This window comes from Helicoverpa zea, chromosome 29 (genome assembly GCF_022581195.2).
Source record: "Helicoverpa zea isolate HzStark_Cry1AcR chromosome 29, ilHelZeax1.1, whole genome shotgun sequence".
NCBI classification, from domain to species: Eukaryota; Metazoa; Arthropoda; class Insecta; order Lepidoptera; family Noctuidae; genus Helicoverpa; species Helicoverpa zea.
Genome location: NC_061480.1, coordinates 2,518,578 through 2,543,147, shown reverse-complemented (window position 1 = coordinate 2,543,147; position 24,570 = coordinate 2,518,578). Strand labels below are relative to the sequence as shown.

At 42.3% G+C, this 24,570-nt stretch overlaps 3 protein-coding genes across 3 annotated transcripts in view; all 3 read left to right on the top strand.

The window, feature by feature from the left end:
- LOC124644344 (leucine-rich repeat serine/threonine-protein kinase 1-like) overlaps positions 1-9,966 on the top strand; it is a 93,158-nt gene extending 83,192 nt beyond the window's left edge. Inside the window, exon 44 of the mRNA XM_047183656.1 lies at positions 8,704-9,966. Coding sequence (XP_047039612.1) covers positions 8,704-8,868 — 165 coding nt within the window. The 3' untranslated portion in view covers positions 8,869-9,966. The remainder of the gene's footprint in view (positions 1-8,703) is intronic.
- A 5,162-nt stretch (positions 9,967-15,128) lies between these two features.
- LOC124644347 lies at positions 15,129-19,884 on the top strand. Its single transcript, XM_047183658.1, has 6 exons — positions 15,129-15,234; positions 16,163-16,253; positions 17,284-17,412; positions 17,781-17,891; positions 18,713-18,864; positions 19,739-19,884. The coding sequence occupies exons 2-6, from the start codon at positions 16,180-16,182 to the stop codon at positions 19,882-19,884; spliced, it is 612 nt and encodes a 203-aa protein (XP_047039614.1). The 5' UTR covers positions 15,129-15,234; positions 16,163-16,179.
- A 131-nt stretch (positions 19,885-20,015) lies between these two features.
- LOC124643906 (leucine-rich repeat serine/threonine-protein kinase 1-like) lies at positions 20,016-22,707 on the top strand. Its single transcript, XM_047183031.1, has 5 exons — positions 20,016-20,037; positions 20,083-20,216; positions 21,051-21,170; positions 21,763-21,867; positions 22,530-22,707. The coding sequence occupies exons 1-5, from the start codon at positions 20,016-20,018 to the stop codon at positions 22,602-22,604; spliced, it is 456 nt and encodes a 151-aa protein (XP_047038987.1). The 3' UTR covers positions 22,605-22,707.
- The last annotated feature ends 1,863 nt before the right edge of the window (positions 22,708-24,570 follow it).

Below are 24,570 nucleotides of genomic sequence, written 5' to 3'. Positions count from 1 at the left end.
CTCGCGCTGCTGCTGGCACTGGCTCCTGCTGTGAGTGTCACCCGATACTACTTGATATTTGTATGAGTGTTATGTAAGCCATCCGATATAGCCACGAGTCTTGATAGATATACCTCAAGAGTCGCTAATATGCTAGTATTGTCATGAGTGTCACCCTTTCTGTGTGATACACTCAAGAGTATAGATATATACCAACTTGATATTTTCAGGAGTGTTATACAAGCCATCCGAGGTGTCACCCGAGCTTCCCAATATGTCACCTAACCTATTCGATATGCCCACTAGTGTACTTAACATAGCCCGGTTTGTAAGGGGGCTCCCTTACATAAGTATTGTCAATGCAAATGTAGTGCAAATTGTCACTTAAATGTGGAATGTCAATATGGAGTGCAAAATGATGTCACTGAATGCCCGACGGGATGAATCTAAATAAAAATGCAAGTTGTCCGATTCAAACCACGTCTAATTGAACACTAAAATATAATAAAATTACGATACATAATTTGCATCGAAGAATGCAATATGTTAGTGTCAATGCACTGCCAAATGTAGGTTGCGTCCAAAGTGCAAATGCACGAGCCTACTAGCTAACTTATTTATTGCAATAAGTGTATTTTTAAAAATTCATGTACGTGCACCGTACATATTGCCACACACAGAAAAAGACTACTTAAATAAACAATAAGAATAACAGCAATAACAAATAAGAATGTAAAAGAAAAGAAATGTAGAATGGTTAAGTAAAGACTAATGTAAATAGAATTGAACTATGACTACTATGCAGAATTATATTTAAAGTCTATAAATGTAATATCACTATAATAATAAATTAGCACACGTCACTATGAATTTCAGTGTCAAATTTCACTTCACTTGAGGTAGGGTTAGCACACGACATTTTTGGGTCCCGATTGTCGATTTCACAGGTTCTGTCCTCGATGTCTTGATTTTCTTTTCGTCTGCTTCTGCTTCTCGCGTCTTGCGGACCCGCCACTTGTCTTTGGGTGGCCATCTTTCGCCAAAGGAACAGAGATGTTACAAACAGTGCAATGCTAATCGTAACAACCACATAGATTGCGACGTAATGATGAACGTCGTGAGAGGATAAAATGTCTAGCTTAGACTGTTCTTCTATAGAGCGTAGTTGCGTGTCAATCTTCTTGAATCTCTCTTCGTGCGTTTCAATATGCAACGATGAGTTACGAATCGAAGTATTGATTATGTTGTTAATTGGAGAGATAGTGGGCGCGAGTATCGCATATGGTTCATTCACTAAAATGTTACTTGTATGTTCCATATATGCATGCAATGTGAATGAATCGCCTTGCAAGGTGCATCCTTGATTCAGCGTTATCAAACCCGAGTGACGTAATGTCTCCGATGTCATTTGAGTGCCGCACACTAATTGTACTTCGCACGTGCCACAACAATAATAGAACCAGGTGTTTTGCTTATGTAATTTGACCCATTTGTCAGCGCATATTTTTATTTCCGTGTGGCAATAAATGCTGTGTTCTTCATTATCTCGAATCAGCTGTACGTCGCAGATAGATTTGTGACGATCACCGGTGTTATAAATAGGATGATTTAGTTTGCACAGGAGAGATTGGTCATGTAATTTCTGGCATGCATTAATATCAGACTGGTCTAGGGGTATAAATGAGTATTGGTTGGCATTAAATGCCATTAATGCAGAGTTGGGAATAACATACATTACCCGATTTATGTCGATACGTTGAGGAATGCTAATAAGTCTGTTAAGTTCGTATAGGGCATCACTCAAGATCGGGACCTTTATTTCCATCAACAGGTAATGCTGTGTTATGCGTGCATGAATTCTGAACAGCTTGTAGATGTCTCGAATGTCATTACGGACTTCAGGTAGTGTAGAGTCACGAGGTAGTAGTCGAGCTATTCTATTTAGTTCGCTTTGCATTTGGGTTGGTGATAATAGATGTACGTCCATATGTCCTTGATACATATTTGTCAAGGTATTGATGAGTGATTCTTGAATATCTTTTAAGTTTTGGGCCATTCTTTCTGCAGCTATCGCCGATGTAATAATGTAGAATGCATGTGAAGTCTCAAGTTTATCTTTGAGCGTCTTGTTCTCTAGGGACGTGAGATGATCGTTGATTAACGTGAACTGCTTCACCATTGTTGCTTCGTTACGCTGTACAATGTTGTTTTCGGTTTCCAAAACACTTGTCTGGTTTTTAAGCAATTGCAATAAATGATTTTCATTGTGTTGGATTGTGTTGATATCCTGTTCGTATTGGTCGGCAAAGCGTTGATCTAACACTCCAAATAGCGAATTTGCAACATATCCTACTCCGTCGACCAATCCTCTTTTGAACCTGTGTTGAATTATTCGCTGGGACCTCAGTAATTCGTTATAGTAATTCAGTTCACTCGTGCTTTGTTCAAGTTGGTTAACTAGAACATGGAACTGCATCATCCAATCTTCACAACGAGCTTGCTTTATATGAGCTACGAATTCTTGCAAGGTGTCCACATTGCGCCAATAGTTTGTCATGTTGTAATAGAATACCAGTTTCCATTCATCTCTAATTTCTTGCAGATCTGCTATCTTGTCAAAGTAAAGTGTTTGATTTTTTGTCAGTTGAGTAAGTGTGATATCTTGTTGGACAGTAGGTGTTATCAAAATTGTAACTAGCATCAGCATATAACATACTAAGCTGTTCCAGGTAAGTCCTTTGCCGCGGTTTCGTCTGGTTTTGGGTAGTCTGTCAGTGTCAGGGTTGTGTTGTTCGTCATCCTCCACTAGGGGGACCAGTTTTGTAATAGGTCGTTTAATTTCGCCTTTTGCCGTTTGTAATGTCACAACTCTAGTGTGGCCGTCCTTTCCAGGGTGTAACTCCGCTACACGACCCAGTGCCCATTTTCCTGCAGGTAATTTTTCATCTTTGATGCATACAATGTCATTTTTCTTTATGTCAGTATTCTGTCGTTTCCACTTTTGTCTTACTTGTAGTTTTGTTGAAGATACTCTTGCGACCACTTCTTCCAGAAGTCCTTGCTAAGTTGTTGTACCATTTGCCATCTCGTGTTTAAACGGTAGGTTTTGTCAGTGTCGGGTTCTGGAATTGTCATGAGTGATGTACCGGTTAGAAAATGTCCAGGAGTCAAACAGTTGATATCTTCGACGTTCTCTGAAACGGTACACAGTGGTCGCGAGTTCAAGCAAGCTTCTATCTGACACAGTAAGGTGGTAAATTCTTCGTATGTCAGACGTTGATCTCCAATGACCCGTTTGAGATGATATTTCATGCTCTTCACCGCTGCTTCCCACAGTCCGCCTGCGCTAGGCCATATCGGGGCATTGAAGTGCCATTGAACTCCCATTTCTAATATTTTGCCTAAGAAGAAGTTGTCAATGTTTTGTATAATGCATTTGTATTGTTGGCGTAGGATTCGATTTGCACCCACAAAATTCGTGCCGTTGTCGCTGTACATGTCCCGTGGCGTACCTCTACGTGCACAAAACCGTTTGAAAGCCGATAAGAATGCTGTACTGGAGAGTTCTGATACCAGTTCTAGATGAATGGCTTTCGTTGCTAGACAAACAAATACTGCAACGTATGCTAGCAATGTTCTGACGCTTCGGCCTTTGCTTGCCTTAATTTCGATGTGTCCAGTAAAATCGACCCCCGTATGTGTAAAAGGGCGAGATACTGTCACTCTCGGCTCCGGTAGATCAGCCATAATCTGATTCGGTTGTTTAGCCTTAAATCGGCGACATGTTACGCATTTATGTAAGACCCTTTTGACGGCGCGATGTCCTCCTACGATCCAAACTCTTTGTCGTAGATGTGTCAAGGTTAACTTAGGACCTCCGTGCAATGTTCTTCTGTGAGCTTGCCAAATTAATAACTCCGTCAGTTTATGGTTATGTGGCAGTAGAATTGGATGTTTAGCGTCTTCGGGTAAGTTTGAGTTACTCAACCTTCCACCTACTCGTAGAATGTCATGTTTGTCAAGATATGGATTTAAACTTAAAATATTACTTTTTGTGCTCAAACCTTTGTTTTCTCTCAATTTCATAATCTCGTCATGGAAGGCATGCAATTGAATATGTTTCATTATCAGGTTTTCGGCGTTTTGTAGTTCTGTCGATGTCAAGTAAGCGGTAGTACGATGAGTGTCAGGTTTCGAACAGCTGTTTATGAAACGTTTCATCCAGGCAATGACTCTTGTAATATGACTCAAATCGCTGTGTCTGTCTAATAACTCAATTACGGTTGTAGACGGCTCACATTTCACAACATACGTTTGCATTTGTTTTTGTTTTGACTCGCATGTTGTCGGTGTAATTGCAATTTTGTCAAAAGTATCTTCATTGTAATTTTTCATCCAGTAGGGACCTTGCCACCACAAAGAATGTTGCAATAGTTGGGAACAACTGATTCCGCGTGATGCACAATCTGCAGCATTTTCCTCGGACTTGACATAGCTCCAGTGCTGTTTTGGAATCACGTCATGCACTTGCTGTACTCTGTTGCTGACGAACGACTTCCATTTTGCGACGTCCCCGTGCAGCCAACCTAGTACAATCATGGAGTCTGTCCAGGCATATGTATTTTTGTGTACGTTGTTCCATTTAAAGGCCATCAAGACTTTTTTCATAAGTCGAGATAGTAGTAGCGCTCCACATAATTCGAGTCGCGGTAGAGTCAATTTTTTGTTGATAGGCGATAATCTCGATTTTGCAGCGATGAGTCTAGTCACAGGCTCGTCTTTGTCATTTGTTGTCACCAAGTATATAGCGCATGCGTAGGCCTTTTCGGACGCATCGCAGAACCCATGTACTTGGAACGATTTTGTTGTATCTCCCAGCCACCTTGGTATTTGATATTCGGTAATGTTGTGTAAATCGCTCGTAAATTGCTTCCATTCTTCTTGTACGCTGTCAGGTAAAGTTTCATCCCATTCGCATCCCGATAACCAGACGCTTTGAAATAGCAGCTTTGCTTTTACTGTGAAAGGCGTCAGCCAGCCCAGTGGATCGAAAATTTTTGAGATTTCAGATAGTAGCTTTCTTTTTGTTACTCGTTTGTTGTTGTCAGGTTGTATTTTGTTTGTAAATGAAAATGTGTCCGTTGTAGGATTCCACTGGACCCCCAAAGCCTTTGTCATTCCATCGTTTGTAAAATGCATTGTCGTTTGATTAAGATCTGACGAAGATAAGCTTTCAATCAGCGTCGGGACATTGCTTGACCACTTCCGTAGTGTAAATCCCGCTCCACTCAGCATGTCAATGAGTTGCTTTTGCAGTTCTTGTGCTCGTTCGATGGAGTTGCTGCCACTTAGGACGTCGTCAACGAACATCTCATTAGCAATGACATCAGCTGCCAATGGATATCTTTGTGCATCATCGTCTGCAAGCTGTTTCAGCGTTCGAAGAGCTAGAAATGGTGCTGCCTTGGTGCCATAAGTCACTGTGCATAATTGGAACTCCTTTAAAGGGTCCTGATTGGAGTCCCTCCACAGGATCTTTTGCAGGTGTTGGTCTTCATCCTGGACACTGATCATGCGGTACATCTTCTCACAATCTGCAGTAAACACGTACTTGTATAGTCGCCAACCTAATAATAGGGTCAATAGATCTTGATGAAGCTTAGGGCCACACTCCATCAAGTCATTCAGACTGTATCCTGTGTCAGTTTTTTGAGAGGCGTTAAAAACCACCCTCAATTTTGTTGTCACTGAGTCCAGTTTTAGGACTCCATGATGCGGTAAATAGCATTCCGTGTTGCAGCCCGGTCTGCTCTCTTTCATATGTCCCATTTCTAGGTACTCCTTCATAAATTTGATGTAACTATCTGATAGTTTGTCATCTCTGCCTAATCTCTTTTCTAATTGCATAAACTGTGCTACAGCTCGTGGCTTTGACTTGCCCAGTAACTGATTAAAATTAGGCTTCATTGGCAACCGAACCGCATATCTACCATCACTTAACCGCTTGGTAGTTGCAGTGTAGAACTCCTCACAATAGCGTTCCTCTGACGTCATAGAATTGCATGCATCTCCATTGATGTCTTCCACTTCCCAGTATTTTGACAGGTCGCTCACTTCATTAACTACGACGTTGCAATTAAATGTTTTTGTGACGTTGCCAGACAATATCCATCCCAACCGAGTTTGTTGCGCCATGGGTTCATTAGCTTCCCCTTTGACCAAGCCATTCATAAGTATTTCGGAGAATACGTGTGCATCCAGAAGTATGTCAATAGGCCTAGATAAGTTGTAATCTGGGTCGGCTAGTGTGATGTCTGTCACATGAGCCCAAGGTTTCTTAACAAATGTGACGTTAGGTAGGTTGTTTACTACTCGTGTCATGATTAACGCTTCCGTTGTAAACTGAAAGTCGTTATATAGGGATTTGCATGACAGACGGACCTTTCCTTTGCTCCTGTTGGATAACGTACCGATGCCGCTTATGTTTGCACTCATCTGTTGACGCTTTATGCCCAATCTTTGAGCTGCATTCTCCGTTATCAAAGTAATTTGTGAGCCTTGATCCACTAGAGCCCTTAGTGTAACGTAGTCACCCTCAGCTGTGGCTACTTGCAATAATGCTGTCGGCAGTCATATTTCATCATCATTATTTGATGCGAAGTTGTTTTGCAGACTCTTATTTGACCTCGTTGAAGTCGATGTCGACGGTTTCGGTGCTGTTTGTGTTGCTAAGGGCGTTTGCGCTGACTTCACAATATCACTGTGCAGAAGTGTGTTATGTTGTTCGTTGCAATCTCTGCATCTTTTCTGTGATGCACAGTAACCCTTAGTATGCACATACAAACAATTTTTGCATATTTTATTGTTTTCTATAAATGCCATTTTTTCCGGACTCAGCATATCAGCGAATTTAGAACATTGAAATAATGCATGATTCGTATTGCACAATGGACAAATAATCTTGCTGAATTGTCCAGCGTTTGACAAATGGAAATTTCGAGAGTAGTTCGCTGAACTTTTATTGGGTTGTGACTTGGAATTTCTTACGAACGAATGTGGCGTCTTAAAATATGGTTTTGATGCAGGTTTATCGACGTTTTCTGGCTTTTTCCTGTGCAGTGGTTCCAATGCCATAAACTTATTTTCGACGAAATCCATGAAATGATTGTATGTCGGTATCTCGCGCGGATCCGACCTGGATTGCATGTACTCCGAATACGTTTCGGAGTCTAATTTCTCGCATAACACGTAAACTAGCATTGGATCCCATGAGCTTGTATCCACGCCCAAATTATGTATCGCGTTTATGGTTTCGTTGGTAGTGTCATATAACCGCTTGAGGTCGAACGCCGATTGTTTTTGCAAATTAGGTTGACGCATAAATGCCTGGAAATTTTTGGTAAACAACAGGAACTTATTATTGTATCTATGGTTCAAAATTTCCCAACACGTGTCATAATTTTCGGGTGCTATGTGTAAATGCTGCACGAGCTTTTCCGCTTCACCGCGAAGTCTACCCTTTAGATGCTGCATTTTTTGGGTTTTTGCAATGGTAGGATTATTATGAATCGCTTCTACGTAAAGATCCATAAAAGTAGGCCATAAAGCATAGTTGCCGTTAAAGATAGGAATGTCAATTTTTGGCAATGTTTGCTGTTGATGTAGGGAAGTGTTTAATTTCGTATTCAGCGCCCGTTTTATGTTTATGAACGCATTTTCATGTCGGCAGAACTCGTCGTAATAGTCCTGTGAATTACCCTCTAATATGCCATCAATTCGTAATCCGGCTCGAAGGACCAAAAAACTATGTAAGGGGGCTCCCTTACATAAGTATTGTCAATGCAAATGTAGTGCAAATTGTCACTTAAATGTGGAATGTCAATATGGAGTGCAAAATGATGTCACTGAATGCCCGACGGGATGAATCTAAATAAAAATGCAAGTTGTCCGATTCAAACCACGTCTAATTGAACACTAAAATATAATAAAATTACGATACATAATTTGCATCGAAGAATGCAATATGTTAGTGTCAATGCACTGCCAAATGTAGGTTGCGTCCAAAGTGCAAATGCACGAGCCTACTAGCTAACTTATTTATTGCAATAAGTGTATTTTTAAAAATTCATGTACGTGCACCGTACACGGTTGATATACTTAAGAGTGTCACCCAATTTTATCAATATGGTACCCAATATGGTTTGTCTTTTGTAAATATCACTTTCAAAAAGTACTGATGTCAGCGTCGAAAAGTGCCTCAAAAAGTGATGATGCTGATGATGCCTACTTTTAATAAATGTCTTGAATGTCTGTAATTTTTATCTTTATCTTACATATTTATCCTATATCTTGTATCTTTATCTTTTATCTTTATCTTTTTCTTTTATCTTTATCTTTATCTTTTATCTTTATCTTTTATCTTTATCCTTTATCTTTATCTTTTATTTTTTAGAAAGTAGTCACTAAACTCACAATACTCAATTCTTTACTAGCATTTCACGTGTTACTCATTGGATTGATTGTCAATGATAAAAATATGGAATGTTAGGAAAGAATTCCATGATATGAATAGTTTCTGACTTGCACAATAATTTATTTTGACGACATACTGCTTGGCGAGAACTATATCTGCAATGTGTGGATTCGCCTTGTATTTTATTGTGATATTTTTACTGTATGTGGATTCCAATTTTATAATATTTTCTTATCTTTTTTGTTGTCCAGGGAGCACTAGACAGCGTGCTCCGCAGCTACCGCGAGTGCGGCGCCCGCCTCCGCGTGACCGTCGCGCGGGCACTCGCGCTGCAAGTGGCGCGGGCGCTAGAGTACCTGCATGCGAGACGCGTCGTGTATCGGGATCTTAAGGTAACATATACACGGTGCAAGTAGCTTGCGCATGTTGAGGCACATGCGCAGGTTACATGCATCACACAGCGCATGCATCACTCGCGCTGCAAGTGGCGCGGGCGCTAGAGTACCTGCATGCGAGACGCGTCGTGTATCGGGATCTTAAGGTAACATATACACGGTGCAAGTAGCTTGCGCATGTTGAGGCACATGCGCAGGTTACATGCATCACACAGCGCATGCATCACTCGCGCTGCAAGTGGCGCGGGCGCTAGAGTACCTGCATGCGAGACGCGTCGTGTATCGGGATCTTAAGGTAACATATACACGGTGCAAGTAGCTTGCGCATGTTGAGGCACATGCGCAGGTTACATGCATCACACAGCGCATGCATCACTCGCGCTGCAAGTGGCGCGGGCGCTAGAGTACCTGCATGCGAGACGCGTCGTGTATCGGGATCTTAAGGTAACATATACACGGTGCAAGTAGCTTGCGCATGTTGAGGCACATGCGCAGGTTACATGCATCACACAGCGCATGCATCACTCGCGCTGCAAGTGGCGCGGGCGCTAGAGTACCTGCATGCGAGACGCGTCGTGTATCGGGATCTTAAGGTAACATATACACGGTGCAAGTAGCTTGCGCATGTTGAGGCACATGCGCAGGTTACATGCATCACACAGCGCATGCATCACTCGCGCTGCAAGTGGCGCGGGCGCTAGAGTACCTGCATGCGAGACGCGTCGTGTATCGGGATCTTAAGGTAACATATACACGGTGCAAGTAGCTTGCGCATGTTGAGGCACATGCGCAGGTTACATGCATCACACAGCGCATGCATCACTCGCGCTGCAAGTGGCGCGGGCGCTAGAGTACCTGCATGCGAGACGCGTCGTGTATCGGGATCTTAAGGTAACATATACACGGTGCAAGTAGCTTGCGCATGTTGAGGCACATGCGCAGGTTACATGCATCACACAGCGCATGCATCACTCGCGCTGCAAGTGGCGCGGGCGCTAGAGTACCTGCATGCGAGACGCGTCGTGTATCGGGATCTTAAGGTAACATATACACGGTGCAAGTAGCTTGCGCATGTTGAGGCACATGCGCAGGTTACATGCATCACACAGCGCATGCATCACTCGCGCTACAAGTGGCGCGGGCGCTAGAGTACCTGCATGCGAGACGCGTCGTGTATCGGGATCTTAAGGTAACATATACACGGTGCAAGTAGCTTGCGCATGTTGAGGCACATGCGCAGGTTACATGCATCACACAGCGCATGCATCACTCGCGCTACAAGTGGCGCGGGCGCTAGAGTACCTGCATGCGAGACGCGTCGTGTATCGGGATCTTAAGGTAACATATACACGGTGCAAGTAGCTTGCGCATGTTGAGGCACATGCGCAGGTTACATGCATCACACAGCGCATGCATCACTCGCGCTACAAGTGGCGCGGGCGCTAGAGTACCTGCATGCGAGACGCGTCGTGTATCGGGATCTTAAGGTAATTAAGAAAATTGTGGTATTTTTTGAAAGAGTTACCGTAGCGCTGGTACATAAAGGGCTTAAGAAGGAACATGGTGGTTTTAGTCAGTAAGAGTTCGACAATCCCTCACTCTGCACCCACAACTGGAGCGGTCATTTCATAATTTTCCATAAACAAAGCTGTACATAAATATAGATCTCTAGAGTCTCTACAGACTCCAGGGAGTGTCAGACTCTTACTGACTAAAACCTACTATGTTCCTTCTTAAGCCTTTTATGTACCAGCGTTGCGGTCAAAAATTGTTCGCCAATATTTTTATTTGAGTAACAAATGCAGTCTTCTTCTTGTCGTGTTGATGAAATGTCTTATAGTACAATACAAATCGCTCAAGAACTATACAAATCGTAAAACCCCAGTGTACGCGTGCTTCCTCGACCTGTCAAAGGCATTTGACCGTGTGGAGTATAGGTTGCTGTGGGATAAGCTGAAAAGCATAAATGTGCCACTAGAACTCGTCAGCGTGTTCCAATACTGGTATGCTCAGCAGACCAATAATGTCAGATGGGCGGGGGTAATGTCGGATTCGTACCAGCTTGAGTGCGGCGTCAGGCAAGGTGGCTTAACATCTCCGACCCTATTTAATGTGTACATTAACGGTCTGATTGTTGCACTCAGTAGTCAACATGTTGGTTGTCACATTGATGGTGTTTGTGTAAATAATCTCAGTTATGCGGACGACATGGTGCTGCTGAGTGCATCAATCTGTGGACTGAGAAAGTTAATACAGACTTGTGAGGAATATGCCTGTGGTCATGGTTTAATGTACAATGTTAAAAAAAGTCAGTATATGATCTTTGAGACAGCGGGTGCGAGATGCCCAGTAAACATACCTCCTGTGAAACTTAGCGGTGTTGCTCTGGAACGAGTTAAACAGTTTAAATACCTTGGGCATATCGTAACTGTTAGTCTTGGAGATCATGCTGACATGGAAAGGGAGCGGAGGGCATTGTCTGTTAAAGCGAATATGGTCGCTCGCAGATTTGCGAGGTGCTCACGCGAGGTCAAAGTGACACTCTTCAGAGCGTACTGTACTTCGCTGTACACGTGCAGTCTGTGGGCGCACTATACTAGCAGAGACTACAGTGCCATCCGCGTCCAATACAATAATGCATTCAGGGCAGTTGTGGGATTGCCCCGATACTGTAGCGCCTCGGGTATGTTCACAGAATCGCGCACCGATGGCTTTCAAGCTACTATGCGCAAACGCGCGGCATCCCTAGTGCGCAGAGTGCGGGCCAGTGCCAACACTATTTTGGCGATGATCGGGGATAGGCTAGACTGCCCTTTCATAAAACACTGTTCTGACAGGCATGTAACTGTGCGAATGCCAAACAGAATATTTTAATTTTATTTCATTTTATTTTATTGTATTTTATTTCATTTTATTTCATTTTATTTCATTTTATTTCATTTTATTTTATTTTATTTCATTTTATTTTAATTTTGTAATTGTGATGTATAATTGATTTATTAATATTGTTTGATTGTATGTATAAGTTAATTATTAATATTGTTTGTGTGAATTTCTGATATGGGTGAATTTGCCTGAAATAAATGACATTTTATTTATTTTTTTTATTTATAGTGAGACTACACTTTGTCAGCCCAATATGCCGCCACAGCGAGAGCACGGCCGGATGCGCTCATTAGGTGCTCCCGTGAGCAAGTTTCAGGGCACATGGCAAATAGAGTATTAAGTATATTTGTTTGTTGTAGTCTGAAAATGTGCTGGTATGGAAGATGCCTAAGCCGGGAGAAGATCTGACGAGTGGACCTCTCAACGTACATGTGAAGTTGGGAGATTATGGTCAGTATTCTATTTCTAATTATATACGTGAAAGTTTGTATGTGTTGATAGATGTATGTTCATATTGTTCATATTTTACGCGAAAACCATTGCTGGATGAAAAATAATATAGCTTGTATATCAGAATCAGAATAATATATAGACTGCTTTAACTATGTCAAGGAGTACGCAGAGTACATGAGGGAGTATACAGGTGGAGTAAATACATTGGGGAGGGAAGTTGTTGAAGTATAGAGCCAATAATAGCAAGTACATAGGAGTATAATGAAGTATAGAAGCGAGTACATAAGTTATTTAAGGACAGTACACAGAAGAGTATATAAGCTGGTACGTGGGGGAAAAATACCGCTTATCGCACTGTGGCGCGTGCAAATTCACCTGTTCCGAGGTCACTTGCCGCACTCAACGTTCTCTTGGACGGTACAGATTGTGACATTTTTGCCTATGAACGGAAGAAAATCTCAGTCAGTGTGATAATTAGCGTAACTGGCCTGCAGCCGTTCTAATTAAGTAAATAAATATGGTTAGGACATCACTGAGTACACAAGGGGGTGCATAAGGCAGTACCTAAAAAGTAATAAATAACTGTGACGTTACAACTAAATTAGACTCACATGCCCACAACCCACTAAATACACGCTACAGTAAATCCGACTCTTAACCCCTGAACATAAAGTTCCAATTCCTTCACCACCAGGTATAAGCCGTCTCGCGCCACCGTCCGGCACCAAAGGTTTTGGCGGCACCGAAGGATTCATGGCGCCGGAGATCATGAGGTATAATGGCGAAGAGGAATATAATGAGAAGGTATGTCTTTATCTATAGTTAGTACTAAAGTTGATATTATAAAGCTGGGGAGGTAGTTTGTTTGAACGCGGTAATCTCAGGGGAGCGGCTCGACTGATTTGACAAATTGTTTATCAAGGTTACAGGCCAATTTTTATCCAGGTGGGTGTAGTAGTAGTTTCCACAGAACTTCGAAAGAAAGCTAGCAAGTTATGTAGAACTACCTGTTCACTATGGTTTCACCCTTACTACTTCCCTTGCCCGGTTAAAATAATGCCTGTCTATATCCTCTTCGCATATATTGTATGTTTATACTTTATATAATTTCAGCATAGAAGATAAAAATATTTAGATTATAAAGCTGCATGAAGCTTTTATCTATTTATTTAAACACTATTATCTCATAAACTTGCATTTTTAGAGCGTTTTCAAAAAAAAAAAAATTTCATAAAATTACATTTCCAAATATTTCGTAGAAAAATTAAAAATATGATTGCATCTATCGTCGAGACTGGTGAACTCGGTCGAAAGATCGAGAAGTGTGGAAGCTAGATGAGGTGGCCTTTGCCCAGCTGTGGGACATTATGGGCTAAAAATAATAATAATTAACAAAATGTTACATTTCCAAATATTTCATATAAAAATATGCTTATCATCCTATGATTTATCATTGTTTCTTTCCAGGTGGACTGCTTCTCATACGGGATGTTACTATACGAGATAGTGACCGTTCGGCAGCCGTTTGAAGGTCATGAGGCTGTGAAAGAAGCTGTGTTAGATGGAGCCAGACCTTCGCTGTCACCACGGGTAAGTTATCATAAAACTCACACGCATGATAAATTGTTTTGTAAAAGTATGTTTGATACAATAGAATATACTTAAGTACCTAAGCTACCGTATATTTTTTTATCTTTTTACTCTGGGTTCTTTATTTTGTCTACATTTTAATATGTATGTACCACCTGTATAACAAATGGAATGATAATAAAGCAAATTAAGCAATTAATTTTGAGAATTATCAGAATATTTTTGAAGAACCGCTGACGGAATTTATGTTCCCCGGGTAGTTTTAATAAATCCTACAGATTTTATAAACGTGAAAGGGTAAGTAACGTATAGCCTCTTTCGTTGATTTCTCTTCTCAAAAAGAAGTAGGGTTCAAAGGTTTCATTTTTGTTTATGTTTGGGGGCCCGTATCTCCATCGTTTACTAACTTATTTTGTCAATTTTTATACATTCATCAATTCCTTTTCAAATGGTCCTATTTATTACTGAATAAACCGCCCTCTTTCCCAGGATCTAGAATACCCCTGCAGCATCCTAGAAACGATGCGTCGCTGCTGGTCGGGAGCGCCGGAGCTGCGCCCCTCGGCCGCCGCGCTCGTGTCGGTGGCGGCCGCGCCGGAGTACGCCGCCCTGGCCGACGCCGCTGCCGCCAGGCATGCCGCCGCGGCCGCTGCTCAGCCGGTCATTGGGGTCAATGGTAGGTGGATCACTGTTAGATTATAGAGAGACACGAGTTTGTGTGTCTGTGTACATGTGTTTGTGTGTGTGTGTGTGTGTGTGAGGGTGTGTGTGTGTGTGTGTGTGTGTGAGGGTGTGTGTGTGTGTGTGTGAGGGTGTATCTGTGTGTGAGTGTGTGTCTGTGTGGCTATATATGCGTGTGTGTGTAAATGTATGTGTGTGTGTATGTGTGTACGAGAAGAAGCAAAATAATATTTGAATTTTTGTCGATGGGAGCGGCGTCGTTTATGTGTCTCTCCAAGTGCACGCCCCTGAGATCGATTTTCGGCTTCTCGCATCCAGCTCCTGCCAGCCGCCTTGCGCAAGTCATCACTCCACCGTGCCTGAGGACGTCCTACACTACGTTTGCCGAGGCGTGGTCTCCACTCTAGAACTCGTTTACCCCAACGGTTATCGGTTCTTCGGCTAATATGGCCAGCCCACTGCCACTTCAGCTTGCTGATTCGGTGGGCTATGTCGATGACCTTGGTTCTCTGACGGATTACCTCATTTCTGATGCGATCCCTCAGAGAAATGCCGAGCATAGCTCTTTCCATAGCCCGCTGAGTGACTTTAAACTTGCCACAGTCATCACAGTCAAACAGTCATCTGCCTAACCTTTAAATACTCTCTTTCTTTCCCCAGAGGAAGGCATCCCGGGCTGGGAGCTGTGGTACGGCGGCGGGGAGCCGGAGCGAGCTCACACACTACTCACCACAGCTACCAACTTCACGCACCATCATACCATCAGAGTTCCACCGGGTAAGTAGTTTATATTGACATTCCCTTCCCGCTACAGAGGAAGGTATCCCGGGCTGGGAGCTGTGGTACGGCGGCGGGGAGCCGGAGCGAGCTCACACACTACTCACCACAGCTACCAACTTCACGCACCATCATACCATCAGAGTTCCACCGGGTAAGTAGTTTATATCGACATTCCCTTCCCCCTACAGAGGAAAGCATCGCGGGCTGGGAGCTCACACGCTGCTCACCACAGCTACCAACTTCACGCACCATCATACCATCAGAGTTCCACCGGGTAAGTAGTTTATATTGACATTCCCTTCCCGCTACAGAGGAAGGTATCCCGGGCTGGGAGCTGTGGTACGGCGGCGGGGAGCCGGAGCGAGCTCACACGCTGCTCACCACAGCTACCAACTTCACGCACCATCATACCATCAGAGTTCCACCGGGTAAGTAGCTGGGAGCTGGGGAGGTAAGTTGGTTTTAGACTTACAATATACAACGAGTAACGTTAAATAATGAAATCCTGAAAATAGTATACATATACATTCTTCCCGAGTAACATAGGCTGTATTTTGTCCCGGTAGGGGCAGAAATTCCACGGGACGCGAGTGAAACCGCGGGAAAAATGCTAGTATGTAATAATATTCTATCAGGGTTCTTTTTGTCTCTTCTTTGTGCCCCAAAGGCTCTGAAACCTCAGAACCAATTTGAAAAAATCTTTTGCACTTTTTCGCATTCTTTTGAGCAGTTTTTTCAGTTTGAGCATTTAAGACTATCCCCGAGTAAACATAAGCTATATTTTGGCCGGGTACGGGCAGAAGTTGTCCCAGGACGCGAGTGAAACCGCGGGAAAACGGCCAATTCAAATATAAATCGATGAAAATGTCTGCATATTCCTTTCTTATTCCTACGTTCATTAATAAGAACACTCAATGTTTCATAGATAAAGCTGAGCCTGTGATGGTGACTGCAATGTGTCGCGTCGGCAACAAGATGTGGCTCGGAGACTCAGCCGGCAGGATCTCTGTTTACTCGTGAGTGTACAACCTTTTTTACAACTTGGATAAGTGCATGTGATGCGGAGGAATGAAAGTCATGTTGTGAGGAATTGACGACCTAAGAAACCATAGATGAATTGTGTGAAAGTCGACATGGCTAGAAAGAATGTTACTTGTGAGTTGACGGCATCATTGTCCACAGAGCTTCTTAGTCAGATGATTGTGACAGTGGTTGTTTATGCGGTTATTATGCCTCATTTACATTCAGCTGTAGTGAGCAGGGAAGTGGACAGGACGAGTATGTAAACGTATACTTCTCATGCCACTGCTTAATGCCACTCGCGCTGCTCAGCCGTAGGTTATATTTACATTCTGCTCAAGCTCAATAAAATATTATCTTTAGCAGGTTGTTAGGTACTTATAAAGTTCTATTACGATGAATAGATATCATCCACCACCTTCTTCGAAGTCTTTTCTTTTTTTTTCATTTGATTTATTTTTAACTGACGCACATAATTATGTATCGCTAAAAGACACAGCGCGGAGGCTGCAAAAATTTCAACGTCTGCTATTGCCGGAACTTGAAAGTGAAATGAGAGGAAGGGCAGTATGTAAACACACATATCCGTTGACCCTGCCACAGCAGTATTTAGGGAATCATTGCCGGCAGCGCGAGGACCAGCAATAGGGGCTGAATGTAAAATTAGTGCCGCAAGCACTTTATTTTATGGCTGAACTAGCTTTTGCCCGCGACTTCGTTGGCATGATATAGTGACTTCCGGCATATTTTTGGTTTGACCAATAGATGGCGCTATATGTCCGGAATAAATTTTATTTTTTATTTTTATATTTTTTTGAAATAAAAACTATCCTATGTCCTTTCTCATGTTCCAAACTATGTCTGTACCAAATTTCACACAAATCGGTTCAGTAGTTTAGGCGTGAAGAAAAGACAGACAGACAGACAGACAGAGTTACTTTCACATTTATAATATTAGTTAGGATAAGCCATAAAAGCCATAATAATTTTAGCACACATCATAACCTGTTTGCATGTCTTGTCCAGGGCTTCAAGCTGTGCTCTCGTATGGTGTGTACGAGTGCAGGAGGCAGTAGGTGGAGCCCCGTCCGGTATCGCAGCCCTGCACGCGCTGCCCGGCCTGCAGCGCGTCGCCGTCGCGCTCAGCATAGGCAGGTAACTCACTGACATACATATGACATACACACTCACATACACACTGACATACACACTGACATAAACAGTGACATACACACTGACATACATAGTGACGTAGACACTGATGTACACAGTGACATACACACTGACGTACACACTGACATACACACTGACATACACATTGACATACAGACTGAAATACACACTGACACACATGCTGAAATACACACTGACATACATACTGACATACACACTGATACACAGACATACACCCTGACATACACACTGACATACGCATTGACATACATAGTGACACACATTTCCTCCGAGCACGAGCTCGTCCCTTATGCCATAAGAATTCTTCAGGCCTCTATTTCCACTTGCAGGCTGTTCCTGGTGACTTCGAAAAGGCCTGAAGCTGAAGGTAGCTTCGTGCTCACTGAGCTGGGAACTGCTACTGAGCTGTGCTGCTTAGCTGCTGTGCCTTCGCCACATGGGTAAGTAGATTTTTTTACTGATGCTGTGAATACTGTCTTTTACTCGCGATTTCGTTTACGATATTTTAATACAGAAGGTATTAATATACTGTTACAGCCTTTTTTTTGCCTGGGCTGCGGCCTCCTCTCACACGGAGAAGGATTGAGCATTACTCACCACGCTTGCTCAATGCGAGTTGGTGATTTCAGGCTTATATTATAGTCCAGGTTTCCTCAAGATGTTTCCCTTCACCTTTTTATCAGCCATTGGTGTCTAAGATATACTCAGAAAGTACATACAAACTTAGAAAAGTTGCATTGGTACTTGCCTGAACTGGAATCGAACCCACACACCTTCATACTCGAGAGGTTGGTTCTTTACCCACTAGGCCACCACGACTCCATTACCTTAATTAAGGAAGTCAAAAAATGTTATTGCATTTGTAAGGTTGCGATTTTGGAGACGAGTGAAACGACCGAATGTACTCCTCTTATTTACTCTCCTTATGTACTCCTCTTACGTACTTCTCTTACGTACTCCCTTTATGTACTCCTCTTATAATATACTCTTTCATGTTCTCTCTTATGTACTCCTCTTATTATTTATATCTTGGGTACCAATGGCTGATTAAAAGGTGAAGGAAAACATCTTAAGGAAACCTGGACTATATGTCTAGTCTGAAATCCAGCCGTGGGACGATACAAAGGCTGTAACAGTAACAAGTCATGAAAGGAACCCTTGAGCTTAAAATAAAAGAAGTTTAATAGTTCCCGGTGTTTGCTGTGAAAGTGGTACGCATTTCAAATTCTTAAAAACAATCCAAATATAATTTCCCCCCCAGTTGGGAGGTTTGGGCGGGCGGCGCTGGTCTTTGCTCATACGCGGTGGGAGCGGGCGGAGTCTGTGCAGCCGACGTGCTGGCACCGGAGCCAAGGGTCACCCTCATGGCTGCACCTGAAGACCAGCCGTTTGTCATGGTCTACTACGATCCAGGTGAGTGGGAGAAAGGAAGAAAGACCGGTTTCGGTGACGGCGGCTGTTCTCATGTAAAAAGATCAAAGTCCATTTTTTTTCAAAGTCATGTCAAAGTAATTTTTTTTTTATTATGCTCCTGCTCCATCTGCGTCTTAACGCTTAAAATTTTGGCGTTACACAGATGTGGCCAACGTTTTAATGGCATTATTAATAGCATTAAACGTTAAGCGATAACTCGGGTGTCGGTTTAAGTGTAGCCAACACGCATTTTTAATGCCCTAAGTAACGTGTAGTTGGCCATTGACATTAACGTTAACGTTAACGCAGATGGAGCAGTAGCATTACAAATAGGCCTATAAAAGCTCTTTCGAAACTTCAAAGTAGTTGCACGGTTCCAAAGAGTTGGTCTCATGGAGAAGAACCGGCAAGACACTCTCAAGATTAGCTAACTGCGCAGGACATATTAAAGTGCACGAGCATTTGCGCAGACACATGACACAGGTGTGCTAGGCTACTATGTTGGAGTCGGCTTCCAGTCTAACTGGATGCAGCTGAATACCACTATGCAAGATGCAAGATTGTCACCGATCTTTGGATAGATTGTTTGGGTGATTGACTGATCGAATGACAGATTGAATGAAGGAGTGGTAGATTGAACGATAGAATGAACGATAGATTGAACAATAAATTGAACGATTGATTGACCGATAGATTCAACACGAAAGATTGAACGATAGACTGAACGACTGATGGAACGATAGATTGAACGTCGCATTGAATTATAGATTGAAGGATACATTGAATGGTAGACTGAACAATAGATTAAGTAAAAAATAATCTCGCGGCCATAGCAAGTGAATGATTGACGGTCTCTTACCTACTCCTCTTCCAGGAGTGTGCGTATACCAGTGGTCGGTGGGCTGCAAGCAGCAGTGCGCGAGGCTGGACTGCAGCAAGCTGGTGCCCTGCTCCGAGAGCCTGCAGTCCATAGCCTTGGATGAGCATCTCACGGAGGACAAGTGTCGGGTAAGTGTGTAGCTCTTCAAAGCACCTCCTCCTTCCAGGAGTGTGCGTATACCAGTGGTCGGTGGGCTGCAAGCAGCAGTGCGCGAGGCTGGACTGCAGCAAGCTGGTGCCCTGCTCCGAGAGCCTGCAGTCCATAGCCTTGGATGAGCATCTCACGGAGGACAAGTGTCGGGTAAGTGTGTAGCTCTTCAAAGCACCTCCTCCTTCCAGGAGTGTGCGTATACCAGTGGTCGGTGGGCTGCAAGCAGCAGTGCGCGAGGCTGGACTGCAGCAAGCTGGTGCCCTGCTCCGAGAGCCTGCAGTCCATAGCCTTGGATGAGCATCTCACGGAGGACAAGTGTCGGGTAAGTGTAGCATGGGGAACAAAATGACTAGCGAAGAATTTCCTAAGATAGTAGCGTCACCAATATGCGGATGCGAGGGGAACGAGGAACTTATGTGCTGCCATATCTGCTCCCTTATATACTTTCTTAAGTATTCTCTTATGGACTACCCCTATGCACTCCACCTATGTGTTCTCTCTATGTACATGCCTATATACTCTCCTATGTACTAGTGCAGCGTGAGCTAAATCCCACCATGTTCCTTCTGGAGTCCTTCATGTGCAGGCGCCACGGTAACTAGCGCGAACAATCCCGCAGCAAAATTCATTTTTTGATTGACCTTCAGTTTAATGCCATTGAGAACCAAATGACGGAAAATACCCTAAGAAAGTAGCGCGACAACATGCGGGGGCGAGTTGGATGAGTAACGAACTAGCTCTGCCCTCATACCTTTACTTTTTAGAACTTACCGTCTTCATGGCATCTCCGCTCGTCGTTCCTTCGTCCATGGGTTCAATTTTGACACTTTTGTATTGTGAACTATGTACTCGCCCTATTTACTCCATTATGTACTCTCTTTACATACTCCTTTATGTACTTTCTTATTTACCACCTCTATTTAAACCCGTATGGGTACTCTCTATCAGTATACTCCATTATTTACTCCCTAATACTACCCCTTTTTTGGCGGGATATCATCAAATGATCCCTCTCGCTGTGGGTGCATAGACTTTTATTGGGGGCCGCGGTAACCCGAAACGCGAAAATGCCGCAGCAAGATTTTTTTCATTAATTTAGTGCTTACTAAAATGGGCTACTGAGACATTATTGAAAATCTTAATATTTTGTTTGCAGGTGACAGCCCTCTGTGCTCTGAGAGGCGAGCTGTACATAGGCACGGCGTGGGGCTGCGTGATCGTGGCCGACGCTACCTCACTGCGGCCTCTGACCGTGTTCAGACCTTATGAGGAAGATGTGAGTATCATCATCAGCTCCCGAGCCTTTTCCCAACTATGTTGGGGTCGGCTTCCAGTCTAACCGGATGCAGCTGAGTACCAGCGTGCCACAAGGAGCGACTGCCTATTTGTTCTCCTCGACCCAGTAACCTGGGCAACCCAATAATCTGAGTAAGACTGGTTGTCAGACTTACTGGCTTCTGACTACCCGTAACGACTGCCAAAGATGTTCAAATGACAGCCTGGTAGTGGTGAATGAAGTGGGAACTACTTCGTGCATCCGGATAAAATACATATACATATAATATATACAGTAGCCTACAACCTTGCTAGTTAGGTACATGGGCCAAGGCTAACTACTTTTACTGAAAGAATGATTGAAAAAAATAAAATCGACGTTCAAGCAAGCTAATAAACAAATTCTTCAGCTTTATAATATTAAATTAGATAATAGTGTACTAAAACACTGTCTAAAACTTTTGAACGTCTGTTGAACACTTGTCAAAAAACATGCCAGATTATGTCGATTAAATAAGGTCTGTTTCGCAGCCAAACTTTTTTTAGACAGATGTTTAAGTTTGTTGTAGTAAAGCTGTGTTTTTCCCCTCTAGGTGCGAGTAATAATCCCCCTGCACCCCCACAAGGCGGAGGAGGCTCCAATGATCGCCACGTTCGGGCACGGATACCGACCGCTGTTGCAGAGATATACTCCACATGTGAGTATAGACAAATTGTAAAGTACTAGGTTTAGTTTTGTTGTTAAAACTCTTGCAAATTAGTTTTTTTTTTCTTTACGGTTTAAAATAATTCGTTGAAATTACATATTTTAAACATCTGTAACGTCGCTAGCTTAAGTATATTCTACATAGGTATTATTCTTTTTATATTTTGTGATAAAACAAAAAAAAAACTTGTCTTTTGGCATACTTGTGACAAATCATAGAAACTTGTTTGACCCGGTCGTAATGCCTATTTATCATCATCATCATCATCAGCCTATAGCAGTCCACTGCTGGACATAGGCCTCTTCAAGTGCACGCCACTGAGATCGATCGACCGAATCAGCAAGCTGAAGTGGCAGTGGGCTAGCCATATTAGCCGAAGAACCGATAACCGTTGGGGTAAACGAGTTCTAGAGTGGAGATGCCTATTTATAGTCTCTAAAAATTGTCTCATTGTCTGCGACATTTTCATAAAACAATTTAATGCGATTATTTTTGTAATAGTTTAATCTGGATGTTTTTTAGCCATCGCTAAGTAGAATCTGACTACAAAAATAAGCATATTTTTATGTTTTTTTTGCAACGTTTTTTTTTCTTTCTATTCAATTTTCTAAATAAAAATGTTGTTTGTAATTAATTTTTTTTTTTTTTTTCAGTCATCCAGCTCAACCAACACCCATAACGGCTACTATTGTCTTCTATGGCAGACCCAGCATTGGCTGCCCGACTAGAACCAACCAGCCCACCGCTGGACAAACCATCTTGAAGTTAAGCCCACTTTTGTGGCAGACAAGTGGGCATAAATGACCCGGGGAGACTTAATGGAGAATAGAAAGTAGCTTAATAACTTCCCTGTCCCATGAGTCATCTATACTAATATTATAAAGCTGAAGAGTTTGTTTGTTTGTTTGAACGCGCTAATCTCAGGAACTACTGGTCCGATTTGAAAATTTCTTTCAGTGTTAGATAGCCCATTTATCGAGAAAGGCTATAGGCTACTTTTTATGCGGGTTCGTGCAGGGGTTCCCACGGGATGCGGGTGAAACCGCTGGCAGAAGCTAGTATGTGATACACACCAATTGTTTAACTATTGTGTCTATATAATCGTGAAGTGGTTACGCTGAAAGTCCCGGTAAAATCGGTCTAACCGTTTCAGAGTTTAGCTAGAACAAATAGACAGTTTTTTTTTATGTTTTGGTACATGTACATGGCCATATGCACTCAGTAAAAAACTGTTTTTTTTTTTTTATATTGTTACTGACACTCTAATTTTATTTATTTATTTCTCAACTGCAAATGAAGATTTGATCAAGTCTCGATATTTACCACTTTAATAAATTTTAAAAACTTCTGAGCTTAACTCGCAATCTCATTATAATTTTTATTTAGTTCATGTTGACATATAGGTAATACCTTCACTGAACATATCTCGAAATAACTGCCAAAATTATAACTAAGCGTTGACGAGAGTATCATAATCATTACAAAGCATTAATCACATTGTTAATTCCATAACCAAAAAAAAATATTCAATGCACATAAAAATAATATTTTTTACTAAATAAGGCTTGTTTTGAAACTGTCTTGTTTGTCTATTAAAATCAAAGATGGCGGGAGTAACGTAGTCATTTTAAATTTTGTGATCGTCTAATTAGGTTGTGTCTTGGTTTGTGTTTGTTTAATTTCTAATTTATTTTTAAAATATTTTTTACCTTTTGTAAAAGTATGTCCTACCTATCTAAGATTATAACCGAGTCGAAAAATGGGATACCTAGGTACAGTCAGCTTCAAAAGTAATTGAAGAAATCTAAATTTTCGAAACTTTTAACACCTTGTCGTCGATAACTTACCAAAGTATTCATCTAGTTTTTTTTTTACGTTCTGGCGTTTGTGTAGTTAAAAAATTATGATCCCTTTACTTTGAAAGGCACTTTTGAAAATTTTGATTTGTTCAGCTACTTTAGTGCTGACCGTACTAAGGTATCCTATTTTGGAGCTGGTTAAAATGTTATGAAAATATGATATTCTAATTATTTTGAAAGTAATTTTAAATATAGGACATATCTTGCAAAAGTGTTACCATGTCCGAGCCAACAATATTTCAGTCCATACTTCATGAATAAAATTAATATCCAACTATGCTTCTTCTATGTATTAACTAAAAATAAGCTATAGTTCTTATAAATAAGTAAGATATCATCTCCCGAGCCTTTTCCCAACTATGTTGGGGTCGGCTTCCAGTCTAACCGCATGCAGCTGAGTACCAGTTTGCCACAAGGAGCGACTGCTCTATCTGACCTCCTTAACCCAGTTACCCGGGCATCCCAATACCCCTTGGTAAGGCTGGTTGTCAGACTTACTGGCTTCTGGCTACCCGTAACGACTGCCGCTGCAGATCGTGCCCTCCGGAACGCGGTCATTGGTGTCCAAAAGTACATAGGTACTTTAGAAAAGTTGCATTTGGTACATTGGTACTTGCCTGACCTGGAATCGAACCCACACTGATACTTGAGAGGTTGGTTCTTTACCCACTAGGCCACCACGACTTCCTATAGATCAGAATTAATCTAGTAACAAATAATTTTTCATTCAACACATTACACTATTGTTAAGAGAGCGCGCACACTACAAACTTTGTTTTATGAGCCCAAATTGACTATCGGCCGACTAAAATTTCTTAGTGTGCGCGGCCGTTAA

Excerpts from the sequence above, each read along its gene's own strand:
- LOC124644347 (XM_047183658.1), top strand. The coding sequence starts at position 16,180 with ATGGTGACTGCAATGTGTCGCGTCGGCAACAAGATGTGGCTCGGAGAC. Across the intron at positions 17,413-17,780 it reads GTCGCGCTCAGCATAGGCAG|GCTGTTCCTGGTGACTTCGA; the intron begins GTAACTCACTGA and ends TTCCACTTGCAG. Across the intron at positions 18,865-19,738 it reads CATGGTCTACTACGATCCAG|GAGTGTGCGTATACCAGTGG; the intron begins GTGAGTGGGAGA and ends CTCCTCTTCCAG.
- LOC124643906 (XM_047183031.1), top strand. The coding sequence starts at position 20,016 with ATGAGCATCTCACGGAGGACAA. Across the intron at positions 20,038-20,082 it reads GAGCATCTCACGGAGGACAA|GAGTGTGCGTATACCAGTGG; the intron begins GTGTCGGGTAAG and ends TCCTCCTTCCAG. Across the intron at positions 21,171-21,762 it reads TCAGACCTTATGAGGAAGAT|GTGCGAGTAATAATCCCCCT; the intron begins GTGAGTATCATC and ends TTTCCCCTCTAG.